The sequence below is a fragment of the Plecotus auritus genome (genome assembly GCF_963455305.1).
Source record: "Plecotus auritus genome assembly, chromosome: 5".
NCBI lineage: Eukaryota > Metazoa > Chordata > Mammalia > Chiroptera > Vespertilionidae > Plecotus > Plecotus auritus.
Window position 1 is genome coordinate 40,365,268 of NC_137776.1, and position 21,688 is coordinate 40,386,955.

At 38.3% G+C, this 21,688-nt stretch overlaps 1 protein-coding gene across 1 annotated transcript in view; it reads left to right on the forward strand.

The window, feature by feature from the left end:
- CERKL (CERK like autophagy regulator) overlaps positions 1 to 21,688 on the forward strand; it is a gene marked incomplete at its 5' end in the record, with an annotated part of 107,988 nt that overhangs the window by 51,553 nt on the left and 34,747 nt on the right. The window contains one exon of the mRNA XM_080670800.1: positions 1,650 to 1,886. Within this exon, the coding sequence (XP_080526926.1) occupies positions 1,650 to 1,886 (237 nt within the window). The remainder of the gene's footprint in view (positions 1 to 1,649; positions 1,887 to 21,688) is intronic.

Sequence of the window (21,688 nt, forward strand, 5' to 3'; positions counted from 1 at the left end):
TCATTTCTGCATTGGTTTCTTTCGATTACTTTTTTCTCCTGTCATGTGTCATATTTTTTCTGTTTATTTATATTCATAGTAACTTTTGATTGACTGGGAGATATTATGAATTTTACCATGTAGACTTACTGATTATTTTGGTATTCCTAAAAATATTCTTGAGGTTTGCTCTAGTCTAGAATATAGTTAAGTTACTTGGAAACAGTTCACTCCTTTTGAGACCTGCCTTTTAGATTTGTTGGGTGGAATGAATGCGGGCTTTAGTCAGCTCACTAATGAGACAGCTCTTCGAAGTACTCTCCCCAGTGTCCTGCGAATTTTAATATTTCTTCACCGGTGGGATCTGTGAGCATTGTTCTCTTTAATCCTCTGGGTGGTCCTTCCCCTGGCCTCACACATGCTGATCCACGCTCAGCTGAAGACTCAAGGGGCACCTGTGCAGATCCACAGAGTTTTCTCTCTGTGCAGCCCTCTCCTCTCCAGGAACGCGCCCAGTGAACTGTGGTCGTCTTGGCTTTCCTAGACTCCTACCTTCTCCTTAGTCCAGGGTCACAACAAGCTCTCCTAGGGGTGCCCTACTGTGGCCTAGAAGCTTCTCAAGGAGTCAGCAGAGGCAATCATATGGCTCCTTTGCTGCCCTTTTCTCAGCAATCACTGTCCTGCGCCACCTCTCGTATGACATCTGAAAACTGAAGCTTCAGCTATCTTGTGTGTTTTTTAAGTTGTTTCAGACAGAAGGCAAAATCAGTGCCTGCCATTCCACGTTGGCCAGAGTAGAAGTTTGGAATTACTTTTGCAGAAGTAAAAGGACACTCCTACTTTGAGAGTCAATTGGAAGGGTCCTTGACTACAATAATTATTTTCCTATCTGTGGTTAAACAATAAAATTTCGAGCCTCTATAAAATAAAGCCCGATTGTGGTAACATTCCAGTGGAACCTTCTTTCCAGATCAGCAGGGATTCATATTTTCTAATCATGATAATCTTACTCTGCCTTCTTTTGTACATGTGTTACTTTACCTAGAATGCACATTTTCTTTCCTTTAAATGTTGCCTTCAACAACCTGTCATAAACTGAGTTCTGTTAGTGCCTTCTGTTCTTTCCACTACTTTCTCTGTCCATATTAGCAGCACAGAGACTCTTGTGGGATACCCATTTTTATTGCTGAAATGTTGCTTTATGTTCTTTTTTTAAAAAATATATATTTTTTGACTTTTTACAGAGAGGAAAAGAGAGGGATAGAGAGTTAGAAACATTGATCAGCTGCTTGCTGCACACCCCACAATGGGGATGTGCCCGCAACCAAGGTACATGCCCTTGACCGGAATCAAACCCAGGACCCTTGAGTCTGAAGGTCGGTGCTCCATCCACTGAGCCAAACTGGTCAGGGCTTGCTTTATGTTCTTATCCTCACGTTTTGAATGTCCTAGGCCTTGAGTGGCAGAGACTGTCTTCCATTTTTCTATTTTTAATTCTTGGGAAAACAGACCCAATTTTTCTTGTCTTTCCTTCCCATCTATATAGAGATTGACATAAAGGACAATCAGTAAGATTATAAATGAGAAAGATTTTCTAGGTTTTTACTATGATTTGTACATGGTAGATATGGACACAATGGTTTTGATTGGAAAACTTAATTTCTTTTCAGGTGATTCCAAGTATGACTTGCCATGTAAAGAAGAACTTATTGAACTCAAGGACATATTTTCTGTCAAACTGAAACGGCGTTATTTTGCTAGTGGGAATGGCACTTTATTGGGTATCACACTCTTCATCTGTTTGAAAAAGGAACAAAATAAATTAAAGGATTCTACACTTGATCTTATTAATTTAAGTGAAGACCACTGCAACATATGGTTTCGACAGTTCAAGAAAATTTTGGCAGGTAAGTGCTCCTTATGGGAATTTTTAATGAGTCTAGTTTCCTTGATGTGAGTTATTAATCTAATAACTCAGAAACTCTTATGTTGATATAGTTTCCTTCTAATCCCAATTTGTTGAGTGTTTTATGCATGAAAGGGCATTAAATTTTATCACATGCTTTTTCTACATAGATTGAGATCATATGTTTTTTTCTTTCATTTTGTTAATGTGGTGAATTACATTTTCATATGTTGAACCATCCTTGCAATACAAGAATACATCCCACTTGGTCATGGTGTATTCTTTTAATATGTTATTGAATTTTCTTTGCTGGTATTTTGTTGAGGATTTTTACATCATTATCCATAAGAGATATTGGTCTATAGTGGGGTTTTTTTTCCCCTTGTAGTATGTTTGTCTGGCTTTGGTATCGGGATAATACTGGCCTCATAGAATGAGATAGGAAGTAACTCTTTTTTTAAAAAAAATATTTTTATTGATTTTATAGAGAGGAAGGGAGAGGGTTAGAGAGTTAGAAACATCTATGAGAGAGAAACAACGATCAGCTGCCTCCTGCATGCCCCCCTACTGGGGATTGAGCCAGCAACCAATGTACATGCCCTTGATGGGAATCAAACCTGGGACCCTTCAGTCCACAGGCTGACGCTCTATCCACTGAGCCAAACTGGTTAGACTATCCACTGAGCCAAAATGGTCTCTTGAAAGACGATTTCTATGCAGAAGCTTCAATAATCTGAAATAATACAGTTCTTAAATAATTTGTTCAGTTGAGAGTTGTTTTTGAAAGCATATTTATTTTTCTATTAATGTCTCGAGTTTATATTAGAATTTATTTTCCTTATACCTATACGATGATGGCAAGTGCATATATGTACTGTGTGGCTTGAGAATAACAGCTTTTTTTTTGCAGATAATATTTAAATTGTTTATTTCAGGATAGATTTTTCTAAAGTTAAATAATCAGAGAAAAGAGAACATATTTACTAGAATATTAACTCCTAATGAAGTCAATGTATCTGAAAATATGTTATTTGTATTTTATGTCCTAAATAAAATGCATGAATTCAAACATAGTGCAAGTTGGATTTTTAGAAGGTAACTTGTTAAATAACCACACTGAGTTTTGGGATTTTTTTTTCTCATAGATTTGTAAACCTTGCTTTCTTTTTAGCTCATTTCTTTCTGTTTGCCAGATTGATCAGGGTAGAGGCAGCTGGTGTGGTTGGTGGTGCAGTTTGGAGGAAGATGACACAGGACAGAGATGGGTGCCAGACAAAGAGCAGGCACATGGTGATGTTAGGCCGTTTCAGGCCAGGCATCATTAATTAAGAAGACTGGGTGTAGTGCCAGGTGCATACTAGACTTATTGGGAGGATCACTTCACAAATTATAGAAATGTCTGACCTCTATGCTGTACACTGAAACTAATATAAAATAATTTTCAATGTAAATGTAATTGAAAAAAAAAAAAAAAAAGACTGTGGACCTAAGTTGGTCAAGGGCAGCCAACTGATAGGTTACACCTATAAAAGATAAGCTGATGTGACATAGTAAAACTAGGTGACCCTGTTACTAAGGCCCCTATGCTTCCTTGTTAGCCCCTTTGGGACCTTTGAGGATACCTGATCCTTTTAAGAAGTAGAAAACCACAGAAGCCTTAGTTTAGTTCTCCACCCTGTATATTTAACTTAAAGCTTTCCACTTTAACAGTGGGTCTTTCATGGTGTTATTTTAAATTCATGTCAGAAGAGATTTTTTAAATCTAAAATAAAAATGAAACATTAATGAGATCAATTTAATAAACTTCTCTAACACTGGCAGGTACTCATGAGACTTGCCTGGTGTATAAAATAAGAATGTGTCCTTTTAGGAGAGGCAAAGCTCTTCCTTGCACTGAAGGTCTGAGGATATCTTTTCTCATGGAGCTTATGAAGGGCTAGCTGAGTGAGGTGTGAGAGGCAACGTCCTCAATATATCTCACCCATCAAATCAATAGTGAGTAAGCATAGGACATCACAACAAAGTTTAATTTAGTAAGAGCAATTTTATAGGAATAGAGGAGCTTGTCCAAAAAAAAAAAAAATCCAAAACAGTGTTCAATTTTTTTTCCCATCTTAATGAATGATGTTTTGGCTTGGTCTAGGGTTAAAATCTAGGTGAATTACATATATTTTAGGCTCTCATCTTTTGGGAATGTTGCTTTTTGTACCTTTGATTTTGATAAGAGTTAAAGGTATTATAATAAATGCGGTCATATTCTCTGGCATGGTTCTGGAGTACAGAGTGATTTATTGGTGAAAATAAAATAGATTGATCCACTTGTCTGTTGATGGGCATGTGGGTTATTTCCATATGTTGGCTATTGTAAATAATGCTGCAATGAACATAGGGGTGCATATATCATATATTCTTTTGAATTAGTGTTTTCGGTTTCTTCAGATATATTCCCAGAAGTGGAATTGCTGGGTTCTAAGGCAATTCCATTTCTAATTTTTTGAGGACACTCCATACTGTTTTCCACAGTGGTTGAACCAATCTTCATTCCCCCTAATAGTACACTAGGGTTCCCTTTTCTCCACATCCTCACCAACATTTGTTTGTTGATTTATTGATGATAGCCATTCTGATAGATGTGAGGTGCTATCTCATTGTGGTTTTAATTTGCATTTCTCTGATGATTAGTGCTGTTGAACATCTTTTCACATATCTATTGGCCATGTGTATATCTTCTCTGGAGAATGTCTATTCAAATCCTTTGCCCAGTTTTCAATTGGATTGTTTGTTTTGGTGTTGAGTTGTAAAAGTTCTCTATAAATTTTAGATACTAACCCCTTATCAGATAGATGTATTATTGGAGAATATGTCCTCCCATTCAGTGGGTTGCCTTTTTCATTTTATTGATGGTTTCCTTCACTGTGCAAAACTTTTTAGTTTGATGTCCCATTTATTTATTTTTTTTCTTTTCCCTTGCCTGACGAGATATATCAGAAAAAAAATATTGCTATGAGAATTATCTGAGATTTTACTGCCTATGTTTCCTTCTAGTATTTTTATGGTTTTGAGTCTTACTAGTAAGTCTTGAATCCATTTTGAGTTTATTCTTGTGTATGCTGTAAGAAGGTGGTCTAGTCTTATTTTTTTGCACATGTCTATAGACAAATAAAAAAACAAAAAAACAAAACAGGATTGAAATCATCTAATAAAAATGAAGAAATCTAACTAAGACAGACTGAATAAATGTCTGATCCATCTGTACTCCCAAATGGATTCAGCAGTTCCTGTGGGAGGACCCAACTCCTTCTCCTCCCTAAGCCCCACAAAGACAGTGTCACCTTCATCCTGTATAAATGAATGGTGGAGGCTCCAACACTCTCTACCAAACATTATGTTCTACCTATACTTCACTTTTAAGGTTAGAACATTTTTCTTGATTGTTTTTTTCACTTTCAAATCCATGTAATCTAGGTGTTCATTCAAGTGCCTGTCATCTGAGAGACAAACAATTGGCTCAATCCACATGCCATACATGCCTTCCTCTCTGGTTCTGATTTCCACGGGGTTTGGTCTATTTGTGGATTACCTTCCTGACTCACATCCATGTCCCTGCTTTGTACTACATGCATCAAGTTTGACGGATGGTGATTGTTTCTTGGTTTCCAATTTTATATTTTTAAAGTCCTCATCCAAGGAATTTGTGTTTGAAGCGGAGTTGACTTAAGTTTGAGGCCAGGGGCGGGGGTGTGGGCTATAAAAATGACTCACAATTGAATATTAGACATCACTATTTAAAATCCAAGACCTTGCTTTTAACTGGTGCTGTGGCAAGACCAGTAGATTAAAAAATATTTTTTTTGCATTTGTTTATTTGAATGTTGTCTATAATCAGCAAATTGAATTTGTTTCCTGCCAGCCTTTTGCATCTTTCCCCACTTTCCCCCTCTCTTAAGAAAATCATGAAAGCCTCAACTTTATCTTTTAGTTTAAGTAGCTTAACAATTATAATTTTACTATATTTGGATATTGAGTTACTTTCAAATATGTGCATTTATATGTTGAACGGGAGCAATGAATAAGATGTGATGAATTTTTGAGGAAAGAACAAATTGGCAGCACTAGAAGGGGAGAAGGCAGGCAACTTTCCAATACTTTAAGTTTACAGGCTAACTGACAAAGACTGACCAGAAGAAAGGGGGTTTATAAATATAAAAAAAGCAGTTTCAACATGGTTTCTGTTTTTCTTGGAAAATATGTTAAGTCCTTTTACACAGTTAAGCATAGCATTTCTTTTAATTCTTAGTAGTAGAAAAGTTACCATAACTTTATTCACTAATAGGCAATATGGGTTAATTTATCCAACACACGTTTTGTAGCAGGCACTGTGTTAAGTGTTGGGAGTACAGAAATGAATGAGATATAATCCTGTATAAAACATTTTTGCCTTTATTTATTTCCAAAACTAAACTGGAAATCAAGGGACAAACAAGGAAACTTATATTATAAATGTATTAAAGACCACAATGAAAATATGAACAAACTAGTAAGGTTTATAACTATTGATTGTTTATTCAGAAATTTAGGTCTTTAAAAAGTGTGACTGAGCCCAGCTGGCATGGTTCAGTGGTTGAGTATTGACCTATGAACCAGGAGGTCACAGTTTGATTCTTCATGAGGGCATATGCCCAGGTTGTGGGCTCGATCCCCAGTGTGGGGCATGCACGAGGCAGCCAATCAATGATTCTCTCTCATCATTGATATTTCTATCTCTCTCTCCCTTCCTTTCTGAAATTAATAAAAAGATGTATTTTTAAAAAATGTGATTTATTAAGGCTGATATGTAGTGAGTGATAAGCCTAACACATAGTCATTGTGGTGAAACTCATTTAAGTCTTTCCTGCTTTTTTTTATACCTGTGGTACAAAGATAAACATGCACAACCTTTAAATATAGCATGTGTGTACACTAGATATGTTAATTTTTATTCAATTAGAGTGTGATCAGTCTCTGCATATTTGGGTTTCCTAGAAATGGTGAGTTGCAAGTTCTTCTGGATCCTGAACCAACCAACCTTCTAGACTCTGAAATCTATACTTTAAAGCATATTCATATTTGAGAATACATGAAGAGGTGAAGAAGAGCTAATGTGATGGCAATAGATGAAAGCTTGCAAGGAAAGTAGTACAGAGTTTAAAAAAAGCAGAGGACTAAATACAGAATCTTGAGGATACTCATATATTAAAATTAGAGAAGATAATAACTGGAACTAAAAAATAGAAATAATCAAGGAAACAGAAGAACCCTTATAGCACAGGACCACTGAATTTTGCTGGTATATGTAGGTTTTGCAAATTATTTATAACTAGTGGCTCGGTGCACGAAATTTGTGCCGGGGGGGGGGGGGGCGTGTTCCTCAGCCCGGCCTGCACCCTCTCCAATCTGGGACCCCTCGAAGAATGTCCGACTGCCGGTTTACAGGGATCAGGCCTAAATCGGCAGTCAGACATCCCCCTCACAATCCGGGACTGCTGGCTCCAGCTGCTTACCTGCCTGCCTGCCTGACTGCCTGATTGCCCCTAACCACTCTGCCTGCTGGCCTGCTCGCCTCCAACTGCCCCCCACTGCTGGCCTGCTCAGCCCCCAAATGCCCCCCCCGTCAGCCAGATCACCCCTAACTGCCCCCCGTGACAGCCTGCTCACCCCCAACTGCCCCCCTGCTGGCCTGCTCACCCCCACCTTTCCTCCCCACTGGCCTGCTCACCCCTAACTGTCCCCTGCTGGCCTGCTCACTCCAAACTGCCAAACTGCCCCCACCCCCCCGCTGTCCTGATCACCTCCAACTGACCCCCACTGACGGCCTGCTCACCCCCAACTGGCCCCCCTGCTGGTCTGCTTACTCCCAATGGCCCCTGCCATCCCATCCTGGCCTGATCACCCTCTGGCGACCCAAGGTCCCAGCCCCTCCTTTTTTTCTTTTTCTTTTTTTTTTTCCAGCGCCTCCTTGAGTGGAGACCAGGGCCAGCTGGAAGCAAGTATCTAGGATTTATGTATCTTCTATAATTGAAACTTTGTAGCCTTGAGCAGAGGCCAGGGCCCACCAGGGCAGGAAGCTCGGCTTCCTCCATCACCGGGGGCAACCCAAGCCTCCTGCTCAGCTCCAGTTCCATGGCCACTGCCATTTTTGTTGAGATTTATTTATCTTCTATAATTGAAACTTTGTAGCCTTGAGGGGAGGCCAGGGCCAGCCAGGGTGGGAAGCTTGGCTTCCTCCATTGCCGGGGCAACCCAAGCCTGCTGCTTGGTCTAGCTCCGTGGCTGGCCGCCACCTTGATTGGGTTAATTTGCATACTCGCTCCTGATTGGCTGGTGGGCGTGGCTTGTGGGTGTAGCAGAGTGATGGTTAATTTGCATGTTTCTCTTTTATTAGTGTAGTACTTAATGGTTACCCAGAGACAATTAACAAAGGTATTTTTAGCACTCACTTGTTTGAGTTATTTCTGATAATTTTCTGTTGCATTTCTACCTGGTAATTTTATAAATAGGCAAATATAAATGAGCCATATTTATTTAAATATTTTGTCCTTGTAATGAAGCCTGCTCTTATCTTCTCACTCAACAGCCTCACTCAGTTTTCAGCTATGAAAAATAAGGAAAATGGAAAAATTATTTACATATGAGTAATTTTTTCTAGTTTCCCACTAGATGTCAAATCTGTTTTCCATGTGATAATAATTTGGTCTTAATTGGATGCGTTCCTTGATAGACAAAACTCAGATGTTGTAAAAACATTGATTTTTGCTTAATACTTATGTTGTCTTATGTAAGAAAATCATGGTGTAATATATTTTGGGTTCTTTAAAAAAAATCCAAGCTATGTCATCAATCATATTTTTGTGAACCAGGAAGATATTTTTTCTTAGCAGAAGAACAGAATGATGTGGAGTTTTACTTGGATATGCTGCCAAATGATGTACTTATAAGCAAAAATAAACTGGAAATCAACATTATAATGATTATTTAAAATGAGCAGTTGTTAACATGTCAAAAGTATGATAGCTTCAGACATTTGGTTGTGCACTCTTTGAGTTGGCAACACTTGTCTCCTTAGGGACAAGTTATTTACTGCAAGAGCATTATTTCTGAAATATGGGTAGTTTCTCTCTTGAAGCACTGAAAAAGTGATCCGAGACTTAGTTTTATGACCAGTTGAGTTCGACATTAAAATCATGCATGCCACTTCTGAATATGTTTTTACTAGCAATGTATATTATAGTAATGTGAAAACTGATTAAATATGTATTACCTCATTTACATGTAAATACTGAAGTCCAATCCCAGTTGGAGTACTCTGTCCAACAGAGATCACGTGACGTCTGCCTCCTGTAGCGGTTTCAAACTGCGCTCTGTGGAGTGTCACCACCATCCCCCAGGACATGCCTCACTGGGTAGGACCCACACCTGCCACTCACTCCTGAGCCAGTGTACCTCCTCATTGATCTGTTTTATATTTAGTAGTTCTCAGTAAGGCCTTGTTTACAACTTTTAAAGCAAAAACATTTGAAAACCTCTGCTTTAGTCATTTCTAGGATGATAACCTATCAGTATATTTTCACCTTGTCATGCCTGTTTTTGTTCACCTTCAGGCACACTGAGACCTCATGATTTTGTTAGGTACTCATTATGGCAATCACAGAGGTTGAACTACCAGAGATTGTCCATGTAACTTTATTCTTTTCAATAGAAGTTACTTGTTAAATATGCAGGGTGTCCCCCCAAAAATGTATACACACTGTAACAGCTGATAGCTCAATTTTGAAATGAAATGTATTTTAATAAACACTGACTTTATAATTATTCGAAGTGTGTTATACATTTTGACACCCTATATATTTAAGTATTTTCCTTTCTATAACTTTATGAGATATTGCTTTTCAATCAATTTGCAAATAAGAAAAATGTATTTTATCAAATGAAAGATTGAAATTGAGTTAAAGAAAGTTTGCTTTGAAGTTTTCCTGAGTCTGAAAATTCTGGGGCTTTGATTAAATACGTCTGGATGGACAGAGGCATGCGTTGCCTTTAGAAGTCCCTTCTGTGATCCTAAAGTGTTGCCAGGGCCAAGAACCACAGATGTCAAAAATTTGAACAACACAAGTTTGATTTAATGAACATATATAAAACTCTGCACTCCACTCTTACCAAAGCTGCCTTTGTAAGGATTAATTGTGGGTGCAGGACAATTATATATTCTTATTATATTAAATAGTCTTAAAGGTTAGCCAACACCTATTCCTGGTCTTGTGATATCACACTTATGCCTTGGGACTGCTTCGGAAAAGCCTGTTAAAGACTGACAGAGGCATGCCTAGGGTTTCTCTTGTCACTTGAAATTTCTTTTCTTAATAACATCAGCTCTAACTCACAGCCATTACTCTTTTAGCTGAAGTCAAATTACAATTTTCCCTTATAGACTATTAATGCTGTGTATACTTGGAATGCATGATACAAGCCATCTCCCCAAGTGTTTCTCACTGGCCTCTACAGCATTTTTGTCCTAACGAAGGAATCTATTTTTGTACATAATTCATTATAATAAATTATATTTAAAAACAAGTAATTGGTGTCTGATAGAAGACAATTGTATTCCTGCTTTAGTCACTGAGTATATTGAAAATAAGAGTTGAGGTGGATTCATTCTCAAGTTGTTTCTGGTATATTTCACAATCTTTTTGCTAGATAAAAGTCCTTTGACTATATATTTTGTGTAACAAAATTTCTCCTCTGGAGAAAAAAAAAATTAAGTGTGCTTTGCCATATCTTAAGTGATTATATTCAAAAGGCTAAATAAGGAATTCTTTAAATGTAGCCAGTAAAATGTTGAATTGTTTTTATGCTGTTAAATAAATTAAACATTTTTTCCTTTGCTGAATTACAGAGAAGTCCTTATTTTAAAAATTGAAATCTTAATAACTGACATTTATTAATCATTTACTATGTGCCACTTTTGTACGCAATTTTTATAAATTAGCTCATTACATCTTACAATACTAGCATCAAGAACTACAAATATGTTCTCATAAAAAAGAAATAATACTTGTGTGTTTTGTTAAGTCTGAAGAATTAAAATACCATATGGTTTAGCAAATAGTAGAATTAAGTAAATTATTATTCTCATTATCATCTCTTAGGTTGTACATGAGAAAACTAAGGCTTAATATAGTTTAAAAATTGGCTAACCTGAGGTTAAACAGCTCGTATATAGTAGAGGAACTGGGGACAAATCTGTGTGTCTGAGTCTGGAGCATGAGCCCTTAACCTCTGTTCATTCTCTTGTCTACCAGGCCAGTCGAATATTCTACCATCGTTAAATATATTATATATACTGGATGGTTTAGACTTTATCCCCCCCAAAAATTTTCACTTTTCTTGTTAGAAAAGAGCTACATCATCTTATTTGAAGATTATTCCTCTCTTGCGTTATTTTTCCAACATTAATGATTCAGAACTCTACAGTATTTGAATTCTACAGCTCACGCTCAATATTTAGGGTGAGCCCTGGCCAGCGTGGCTCAGTTGGTTGAGCGTTGTCCCTTGCACCAAAAGGTTGCTTCCATTCCCTGTCAGAGCACATGCCCGGGTTGTGGCTCGATCCCCCTACTGGGGTGTGCAGGAGGCAGCTGATCCATGTTTCTCTCTCACATCAATATATATATTTTTTCTATCTCTCTCCCTTTTCCTTTCTCTCTCTAAAATTAATAAGAACGTATTTTAAAAATATTTAGGGTGAGCAGTAACAATAAAATGCATTTCTTAATTCTTAAAAATTTCTCATCATGACTGTCACCATTATAAATTAAGGTTTCTCAAATGCCTTAGAATGAATTGAGCATGCACTATGAAAAATTTGCAGATATTTCTTTTTACTAGCTTAAAGGAATTTAAAAACACATATTAATACACTGATTTGTGACTGATTTCCAGGCTTTATCTTTAGCAGAGTTTTGCAAAACACAAATGCTTACAGCCGTGGTCGGCAGACTGCGGCTCGCGAGCCACATGCGGCTCTTTGGCCCCTTGAGTGTGGCTCTTCCACAAAATATCACGGCCTGGGCGGGTCTATTTTGAAGAAGTGGCATTAGAAGAAGTTTAAGTTTAAAAAACTTGGCTCTCAAAAGAAATTTCAATCGTTGTACTGTTGATATTTGGCTCTGTTGACTAATGAGTTTGCCCACCACTGGCTTACAGCATGCAAGAAAGATAGAAATTGGATCAATTCTAGGATGCAAATATAATGGATTATCATTTAACGACTTTTTCACTGGAAAGAAATGAAGTAAAAAATAATAAAGCATCATTCTTAGTTTGTATAAGTAGAAAATACATATTTCATATTAAGTGACAAATTATTATTAATCTCCGTGGCATTCATTAGACTACCATTAATGGTTTTGAAATTGTGTCATATTTAGATACTATATTGCTTGTAGAATTTTATTGTAATCTTGTATAAATATATTTATTACAACTTAAGGCAAGTAGGTGGATATTGGCAATCACTATATGCTGTAGCATTGTGATATTTTCAAATCAATCATATTTTCTCATCATTCAAGAGAAAACATCTATTTTTAAAAATTTTATTCTTTGAAAAATTAATGCAAGTAGAACATTATGTATCTTGAAGAATTATGTTTTCTGTTTTCTACTAGTCAGACACTTTAGTTATTTTTCCAATGAAAAGAGGAAAGGTGAAGGTGAAGCCTACTGTGTGGTCAGGCTCCTGGGCTCTGCCTGTGCTCATCTGTGCCAGCTGGGTCCTATGGTACCTCAGTGCCTTCCCACTTGCTAAGTGGCAAAGCTAGGAATCTGTCTGTTGAGAGTGTGTCTCGTCTCTTGTTTGCCCAGCGAAGTTCAGTTTGCAGTTGAAGGCCCTGTATGACCAGCAAATCCTCTGCGAAGTTGAGCCACACAGCAAAATCAGGCCCGTCCTCCATTAGGTTTGGTGGCACTTTTCAGGCCTCTTACACAAAATATCACGGTCCCTCACTTTCTAATTGTTGGCTTAATAGGTGACACCTTATTAGACTGTAATCCAAGCCTATATGATTCTTTCTTGTTTCTCTCCTTTCCATATTTGTATCTCCCCTCTTCCATAAGTGAGAACTCTGACTCCCAACAACAACATTTGTCTATTTGCCCAGTCACATAACATACACAAAACAGTTTCAGAACCGCTGCGACCATACCTCTATCAAAAATAAACCTACTAAAATTAGTTCAAGGTTTGTTGGTGGTTCTTTTTTCTATGCCCTAGACTGAAGGCATATATTTCAAGTTCTGCATTCACAAATTATATGGATTAATTTTTTCCCTTCCTAATATTAATAGTTTTGTCATTTATCTGAAATGTAGTTGGTTTGGTTTCTGTTTACTAGTATATTCAGTTTTCGGTTTTATTTTTATTTTCTCCATCATCCTCATTGATTTGATTTTTTTTTTTTTATTGTGTAGTGCAGAAACATGTTTCCAAAGGAAAAAATACTTCTTCTAGTGTTCTTTCCACCTCATCCCTCTATAGGTAACTAATTCTACTAGTTTCTGGTTTATCTGAGCTATATTTCTTTCTTTCTTTTTAAATATATTTTTATTGATTTCCAAGAGGAAGAGAGAAGGGAAGGAGAGATAGAAACAACAATGATGAGACAGAATCATTGATTGGCTGCCTCCTGCATGCCCCCAACTGGGGATTGAGCCCGCAACCCAGGCACGTGCCCCAACTGGGAATCTAACCGTGACCTCCTGGTTCATAGGTCGATGCTCAACCACTGAGCCACACCGGCCGGGTTGAGCTATATTTCTTTTTGCAAAATTACCAGATATGTGCATTTAAAAAATTTCCTTTGTTACATAAAAAGTTACCATAAAAACTCTTCTGCACTTTACTTTTTTCACCTAACTACATATACTGAAAATCAGTCCATAGTACTTCATAGAGTGCTTCATTATTATTATTATTATTATTATTTTTACAGCTATATAAGACTCCATTGTGTGGTCTGTACCATACTTTATTTAATACATGTCAATGTTTGGACATTTTTATTATTTCTCATATCTTCAATCACAAATAATGCTGCAATAAATACATTTGTACCTATTGTAGCTTGGGGGTAACTTTATAGAAGCAGACTTCTGGGTTAAAGTGTAAGTGCATGTGTAGTTTAGTTAGATATTGAATAACTTCCCTTCCAGATGATTTGGACCCTTTTTTTCCATGTTCACCAGCCAAATATGGAAATGTCTTCCAAAATAAATTAAAATTCACTTTATAGATTATAAAAATCTGGTAAAAATAAATGGATGATATATTTGGTTAGATTTTTTTTCCTTCTTCTCTCTTTGATCTCCTTCCTGCTTGTGTACTTTTGCTCTATCTACATAGTCTTGACCCCTTTATTAATTAATACTGAAGTATTGAGGTACTACCAACCGGTGATTTTTTTCTATTAACTGGTATTCAGTCTTGCAGCTGTTAGAAAGATATGTCACATTGGTGGGCTGTGTGTGAAGTTAGTGGGCTTGTTTGTTACTTTAAGTAAACCATATAGCATTGAGTTATTTTCATCTGTATGTGTAAAGATGCACATCAAGAAGCTTTTGCTGATAGTAAAGTGAAATTGGTGCATTTAATATAAATCACTTAATATAAAGTATCTCCAACGCTGAGCTCCACTGGGAAGTTGTCAGATCTTATGTGTGAAAGGCTAGGCTTTTATCAACACTGTTACACATTAACTGAGTATAGTTTAATATTAATAGCTCCTGAGATTTGTGGCAAAAGGGAGGTCTTTATTTCCTGTGTTTGGCTTTGTTCTTTGCAACAACTTGCTTGCTTTTCTGTGTAAAATGGCTGTGAGGACACACAGGACTATGACAAGGTCCTGGGCTCTTAATTTTGATGAACGAACGCCATGCCATTTCCATCGTGCTGCACTCAAAACAGCACAGATGTGTGTCTGGGAGTGGCGTCCCTGCAGCTCTCAGGAGCCTTTGTTTGGAAAACACCCTGATTAACCCCCACCCTTCATGGTTCATTGACTCACTGATAGATCAAGTTTAAACTAGTACATATTAGCACATTTGTTACTAACGGAGGAACAGTTGGCCATTCTGTTTTACATTGCTGGTTCATTGGAAACCGGCGTGCTAAAAGGTCTGTACTCTAGAGTATGAATTGAGCGGTTACCAAAGGACTGAGGACCAAGTCAGTTGCGTATTCATGTTGAATCATACCTATATTTTAATCATCGATGATCTATTTTGGGGATGTTTATACTATTGTAAAAATTATGAGTAAATGGTAATTATCACTCTGGGATTCATTTTTTTTCCAGGAGTTCAGGGAATTCATGTCTCAATACAGCTTTTGTATTAAACAGTTTGTCATTGTATAAGAGAAGAACAAGGTTGTCATATTTTAAAAATATTTTTCATAGGGTTCTTTGTAGCCAGTGATTTTACATAAACCTTTATAGTGTACTATATTTCTATATTATGTGGAAATATTTATTGTTTGGGCAAGAGGGCTAGGATGCACATATCTATTTTCCATGTACAAAATTAAACTTTTTATTAATAAATTAATTAAATTTCTTAAAGCTCAAAGAAGTTTCTCCTATTTCTTACCTTCCTAACCTAGTTTTCAAAGTCTCCGAAAGCTTTTCTCTTGTTACATTTCTTTTCACGGAAGATAGGTTTACCTATTCATTTTACAGCCTCAGCTGGTGCGTTTTATCTCGACATCATCTTCACTCCCCTGTGCTACCCCCTTGGCTACCTACTTCTCTTTGAATTTTCCTTTCTCCTGTGAGATGATGAAGCTCTGAGTGCCCTGATGGGGCTAAGGGACAGCACTGAGTCCACGCCTAGGATATGACTATTGAATTTGCTTTTCAAAACCGATCAGTGCCATGTAGACTAAAGTCAGTTTCTTCTAGGGACACTTTCTGATTTTTATTGTAACATTATTTGTTTCTGGAAGGCAAACTGATTTATTTTAGATTCTGAGAAAAAAGGTCAGTATTTGTTTTAATTGCTGCTGTAAAATTGAATTTAGAAAATATTTCACCAGCTTTTAAATATAGTTCTTCTATTGGTTTTAAGTTTGTAGCTATAGAGAGTAAGTATGAGATATAGGGATCAAGTTTTTATTTTTTAAAAGCTCAACTTGGCAGCAATGAGGTTATTAGCTTTTCCATGTTTAATAATATTTCTTTCAAAGGCTTTAAATGTCTATTGCAAAACCTATTTTTCTAAATAAGTCTTTGGTTCTTTGTGAATTATTGGCTTTAGCCCTTTAGCTTGATTTTAGGAATTAATATAAGTGGTTTCATTTCTGGACTTATCACAGCAAAAAAGAAAAAAGCTTTTTGCTTCAATGATTGTTTTTTCAGGATTGATATTTTTTTAATATAAGTGGAATTGTAGTTTTATAATTTATTATACTTTAATTTTTACTTTATTATCAAAAGAATATTAATTTAGTGTATATACATACACGGCACACAGTAGCTAGTATAGATATAGCTACTAATATATATGTATTATAATAATAAAAGCATAATATGCAAATTGACCGAACAGCAGAATGACTGTCGGGATGACCTTCCGGATGACCACACTATGACACGCACTGGCATCAGGCAGCCAAGGATTGTATGATGCTATTGGTCGCGGGGGGCCCCGCCATCGCCCCACGATCACCCCGCAGAGGGGGGCTCAGGCCACCCTCTGCAGGGCAATCAATGGGAGGGCTCCACAATCAATCGCCCCAAAGAGGGAGGCCCAGTACACCAGCTGGTTGGGCCATTGATGCAGAGGGGGAGGTCTCCGTGATCACCCCACAGAGGGAGGCCCAGGCCACCCAGCTGGTGGTGCCACGGTGGGTGGTTAGGGCCTCCCTCTACAGGGTGATTGATCTGGGGGTCCCGTGATTGATCACCCCACAGAAGGAGGCCCAGGCCACCGGCCAGTGATGCTATGTTGGGTGTGCATTGCTGGCCAGCGATCACCCCACAGAGGGAGGCCCAGGCCAGCCAAGTGATTGCACCCCATGCCTGTCACCCGCAGAGGGAGGCGACCAGTGGCGGGGGAGGGGGAGCAGCACTGTACAGATGGCAAGCAGTGGCAGCAGTGGGGGCGGGGCCAGCTGCCGGCACCAGGGGAAGGAAAGCCTGGATAGGTCCTGATCACCAGTCAGGCCTAGGGACCCTACCCGAGGGGTCCCAGATTGCAAGATGGTGCAGGGTGGGCTGAGGGGTCCCCTCCCCATACACGAATTTTGTGCACTGGGCCTCTAGTATATATATATAGTAGCTACTGTGTGCCAGATACTATTCTAGGAGCTAGTAAGATAGCAGAGAGCAGAACCATAAAGTCTTTGACCTCAAGTAGCTTAAATTCCAGTGGGGTGTCCTAGACTGTTTGGGCTGCTATAACAAAGTACCATAGACTGGTTGGCTTATAAATAATAGAAATTTACTTCTCATAGTCCTGGGGGCTGGACGCAGGTCTGAGCGCAGGGAGTCAGCATGGTCAGGTTCTGGAAAGAGCCCTCTTGTTGTGTCTTCTCATGGCAGAAAGAGAGGTAGAGAGCTCTCTGGGGTCTCTTTTATAAGAGCACTAATCCTATTCATAACAGCTCTACCCTCATCACTTAATCACCTCCCAAAGGCCCCACTTCCTAATACCTCATGTTGGGGATTAGGATGTCAACATATAAATTTTGAGGGGACACAAACATTTAGGCTCTAAGAAAAATTGAAAAATATCAAACATATTTTCTGTGATGTCAAATGATAGGTACTACCAGGCAATGGGATGGAAGTATTTGCTGTTACACAGAGCTGATCAAGGAAGGCTCCATTGGCTGTGATGTTTTAGAAGAGAACTGAAAGCAGTGGGGAGAGGGAGCCATAGGATATCTAAGGAAATGGGCTCCAGCAGAGGGAACAGTAGGTGCAGAAGGTCGAGCAAGAAAGTTCTGCTCAGAGTCAAGTCAGCAGGGAGCAAAGTAATGGGAAATGAAGTCACAGAGGGGGCTGGGCATAGAACATGAAGGGTCTTGCCAGCTTTGTATGGTTTTTAACTTTTATTCTGGGGAAAATGGGGGGGGGGCATTTGGACATTTTAATCAAAGGAGCAACATGATATAACTCACTTTTAAAATAGATATTCTGGCTGTCAAGTGGAGAATAGACTCTATGAGTGGGAGAAAAGATTGAAGTAGGAGGCCAGTTAAGTGGAAATTTGTATAATCCAGGTGAGACATGGTGACTTAAATCAGGATAGGAGCAGGAGAGGTGGTGTGAAGAGGTCAGATTTTGGACTTGTTTTGAAGATAGAACTGGCTGGGTTTATTGACTTAGTGGATATGGGCCATATTGAGAGAAAAAGTCAAGGATGATACCAATATATGTTTTAGTATATTATTAAAAAATGTCAAACAGAAAATATAAAAACAACATTACAATTGGCACCTATATTCCTATCACCTAGATTCATTTTTCCATATTTGCTTCAAACATTTTATTCTGTCAATGTGTTTTAAAGTAAATTGTAGACATCATGACATTTCTGCCAGAAATAGTTCAGAATGCATCTTTAAAAACAGACATTTCACAAATAACCAAATATCATTATAAACAAGCTGTTTGGTCCCTATTGAAATTATCCTCATGTTTTCCAAAACGTCTTTTATAGCAGATTTGTACCAGTTAAGTGTCCAACCAAGACTCATTCATTGAATGTATTTAAACGAAACATTCCCTCCTCATCATCTTTTTCATTCTGACATCGACTTAGGAAAGAGATTGGATTACTCATCAAGTAGACAGTCCTCTCAAGTGGTGGCTGTTTTCTTTGCCATGTGTTTCATACAACTGGTCCTAGGGGTGTTGTCAGTGTTTTCACGTCTTCCTTGCATCTCACTGCTATTTTGGGACCATTTTCTCACTGTATTCTCTTTAAAATCCTCATCATTAAAGCTCCATCCATCAGCCACCGCCAGCTCTACTTGTAGTCTTGTGCAAACTACCATGTCCTCCCAGTTCTGAAGATTTAGTTCCCACCTCACCTCACTCCTTCTAACAGTCCTGCTGTCATAATTCTGGGTGTTTTGTAGAAGTTCTCTCAGTTTTTGGCCTCTTCTTCAAAGATCTTGACCTGCGCTTCACTTTACCCACTTCCTCCCATAATCATATTTCTCGATCAGTGGTTCTCAGAGTATGGTACCCAGAGCAACATCAACAGCATCTTCTGGGAGCTTGTTATAAAGGTGACATCTCAGACTGCACCCCAGACTACTGAGTCCAGAACTCTGGGGTTGGGACCCAGAAATCTGTATTTAAGAAGCCCCTCAGGTAATTCTGATGAATATGGAAGCTCATCAAATCTTATTATGATTAGCTATAACTCTTTGTCTCAATTTCAAGCATCATAACCACTATATGGCTACTGCCTTCTGTCTTCCTAGCTCACCTGTTCTACTCTCCCAACTCCTAAAATCCTTCAGTTTCACTAAGACCACAATTTATTGACTCTATAAGTTTTTCACTAGTCCTTACTCTTCTTATATCCTCACTTTCCTTTTATCCAGCCACACATTTGATTACTCTTTGACTGTTCTCTTACACCTACCATATCCAAAAAGTAAACAAGTCCTGTCATTTCTCCCTTCAAAATATATCTGGAATCTAACTTTTTTTTTTTTTTTTTTTTTTTTAGTTTCCACTTCTCTCCAGTCCAAGCACAATCATTTGCCACTTGGAATATTTCCACTGTTCCTACTTTGTCAGTATTTTCCCTCACTGTGTCTACTTTCCACACAGCAGCTGGAGTGATCCTTCTAACACCCCCGATTATGTTGCTGCACTGCTCAGAATTCTCCATGCTTCTCTCACTCAGAACACGAGCTATAGTCACAACACCCACAAGGTTCTGGGTGATCGGATAATCCTGGCCAGCAAGTCACTTCTGTCTTTGCCTTCGCTCTTTCCCATTACAGAGCTTCATTTTTATCCTTAGGACTTATTACCACTTGACATACTCTGAATTCTCTTGGTCATTTCTGTGTCCCCTCATTGGCATGAAAGCTTCATGAGGGCAGAGGTTTACTTCATTCACTGATAGAGCCTCAGCTTCTAGTACCCTGCCTGGCAAATAACAGGCATGCAGTTTTTTGTGTGGATAATGAATGGATATTATTGTTTTCTATATGGCCCGAGGGTAACACTACCCTTCTATTCAGTCATCAAATATTTGGCCATCTATTGTATACCCTCAATAAGGGGATATAACATGGAAGAAAACCCCCAGAGAGTTTCCAGTCCAGTATGGGAGAACAACTAATAAATAGATATAAAATTACAACATTGTAGGTATCAGGATTGGGATGTGTACGAACCTATAAGAACAAATAGGGGGGAATAACCCAGCCAAAGTTGCACAGCCAAGGAGGCCATGTGGGATTTCCCAGGGAAGTGGCTAAGGTGAGTCAAAACAAGGAGTAGAGGTTAATTGGACAAAGTGGGTATGGTGGCAGAAAGTGTAGGTGGGCAGATAAAGGGGAGGGCAGGTGCAAGGGCACTGTGGTGGGGGAACATGGTGAATTCCAGGACCTGAACAGAACAGAGGAGGAAGCATGGGAGGACAGAAGGTTGTAGACTTTTAAATGATATCTCTTTATTCCATCTAATGAAGAACATGTTTCAAAATTCTGCTTTATTCATAGAAATCCCCCACCTGATCTCTAAATTGGTATCAAATTGCCACCTGATATATATACACTTAGACTGTAGCCTCCTAATCATCATATTAAGTGTACCCAAAAGGAAGAGAAACGAGAAAATGAATTCAGGCTCTGGTGGAAAATTAGCTTTGTTGATTTGTGTTAAAAAGACCTCAATTTACCAGAATACCTAAAGAATGGAATATTCTTATGAATGTATTTAGTTTTTATTGCTATTGTTAACTGAGGCTTATTGCCAACTGAGGCTTAAGAATTAAATTATTTTGTTTAAATCTTTTTGGAAAATCTTTAAACAATAATTTTACCCTCTTTCCTGCCTTATTTAGGGGATTATTTCACAAAGGTTGGATGGGACATTTTTTTGTGCACTTTTATACATACATGTTCAAAGGCTACAAGCTTTCAAGTACAATGAGCTTATCCCCACAAGCCCATCAACTGTTTCTCACTTTCACAAACTTCTGTTCTCCCACGGTCATGATGCAGGAAGAGGGAGAGACACAAGTTGCTTTTTATGATAACATCTGGGGACTGTCATTTGGTGCCTAGATACCTTCTGCCTGAGAAATGAAGCAGAGTCCTTTGATAAATTTACCAGGTGAGGCAAACTTAATTTTGATATTTAATCTGACACTCAGACTCCAGGGTTTAGAACGAGTTTCTTGTCTTTGTCATGTTTTCAATAAAAGTAAGCCCTGGACTTAGGTGCCTAGTTTTCCTGGGCAAAGGACAGCAGGTCTGTCCTTCAGGGCTTTTTTTTTTCTTTTTTCTTTTTATACCTGATTTGGAATCACTTGTCATCCAAATGATTTACATTTACTTGTTATCTCTTTAACCTCCTCCATGGGAATAGGTCCTTTGCCTTTCACAGCCTTGACATTAAAAAAAAACAACACATGTCCTTATTGATTTTAGAGAGAGGAAGGGAGAGGGAGAGATAGTTAGAGGCATGGATGAGAGAGAAACATTGATTGGCTGCTTCCTGCACGCCCCCTACTGGG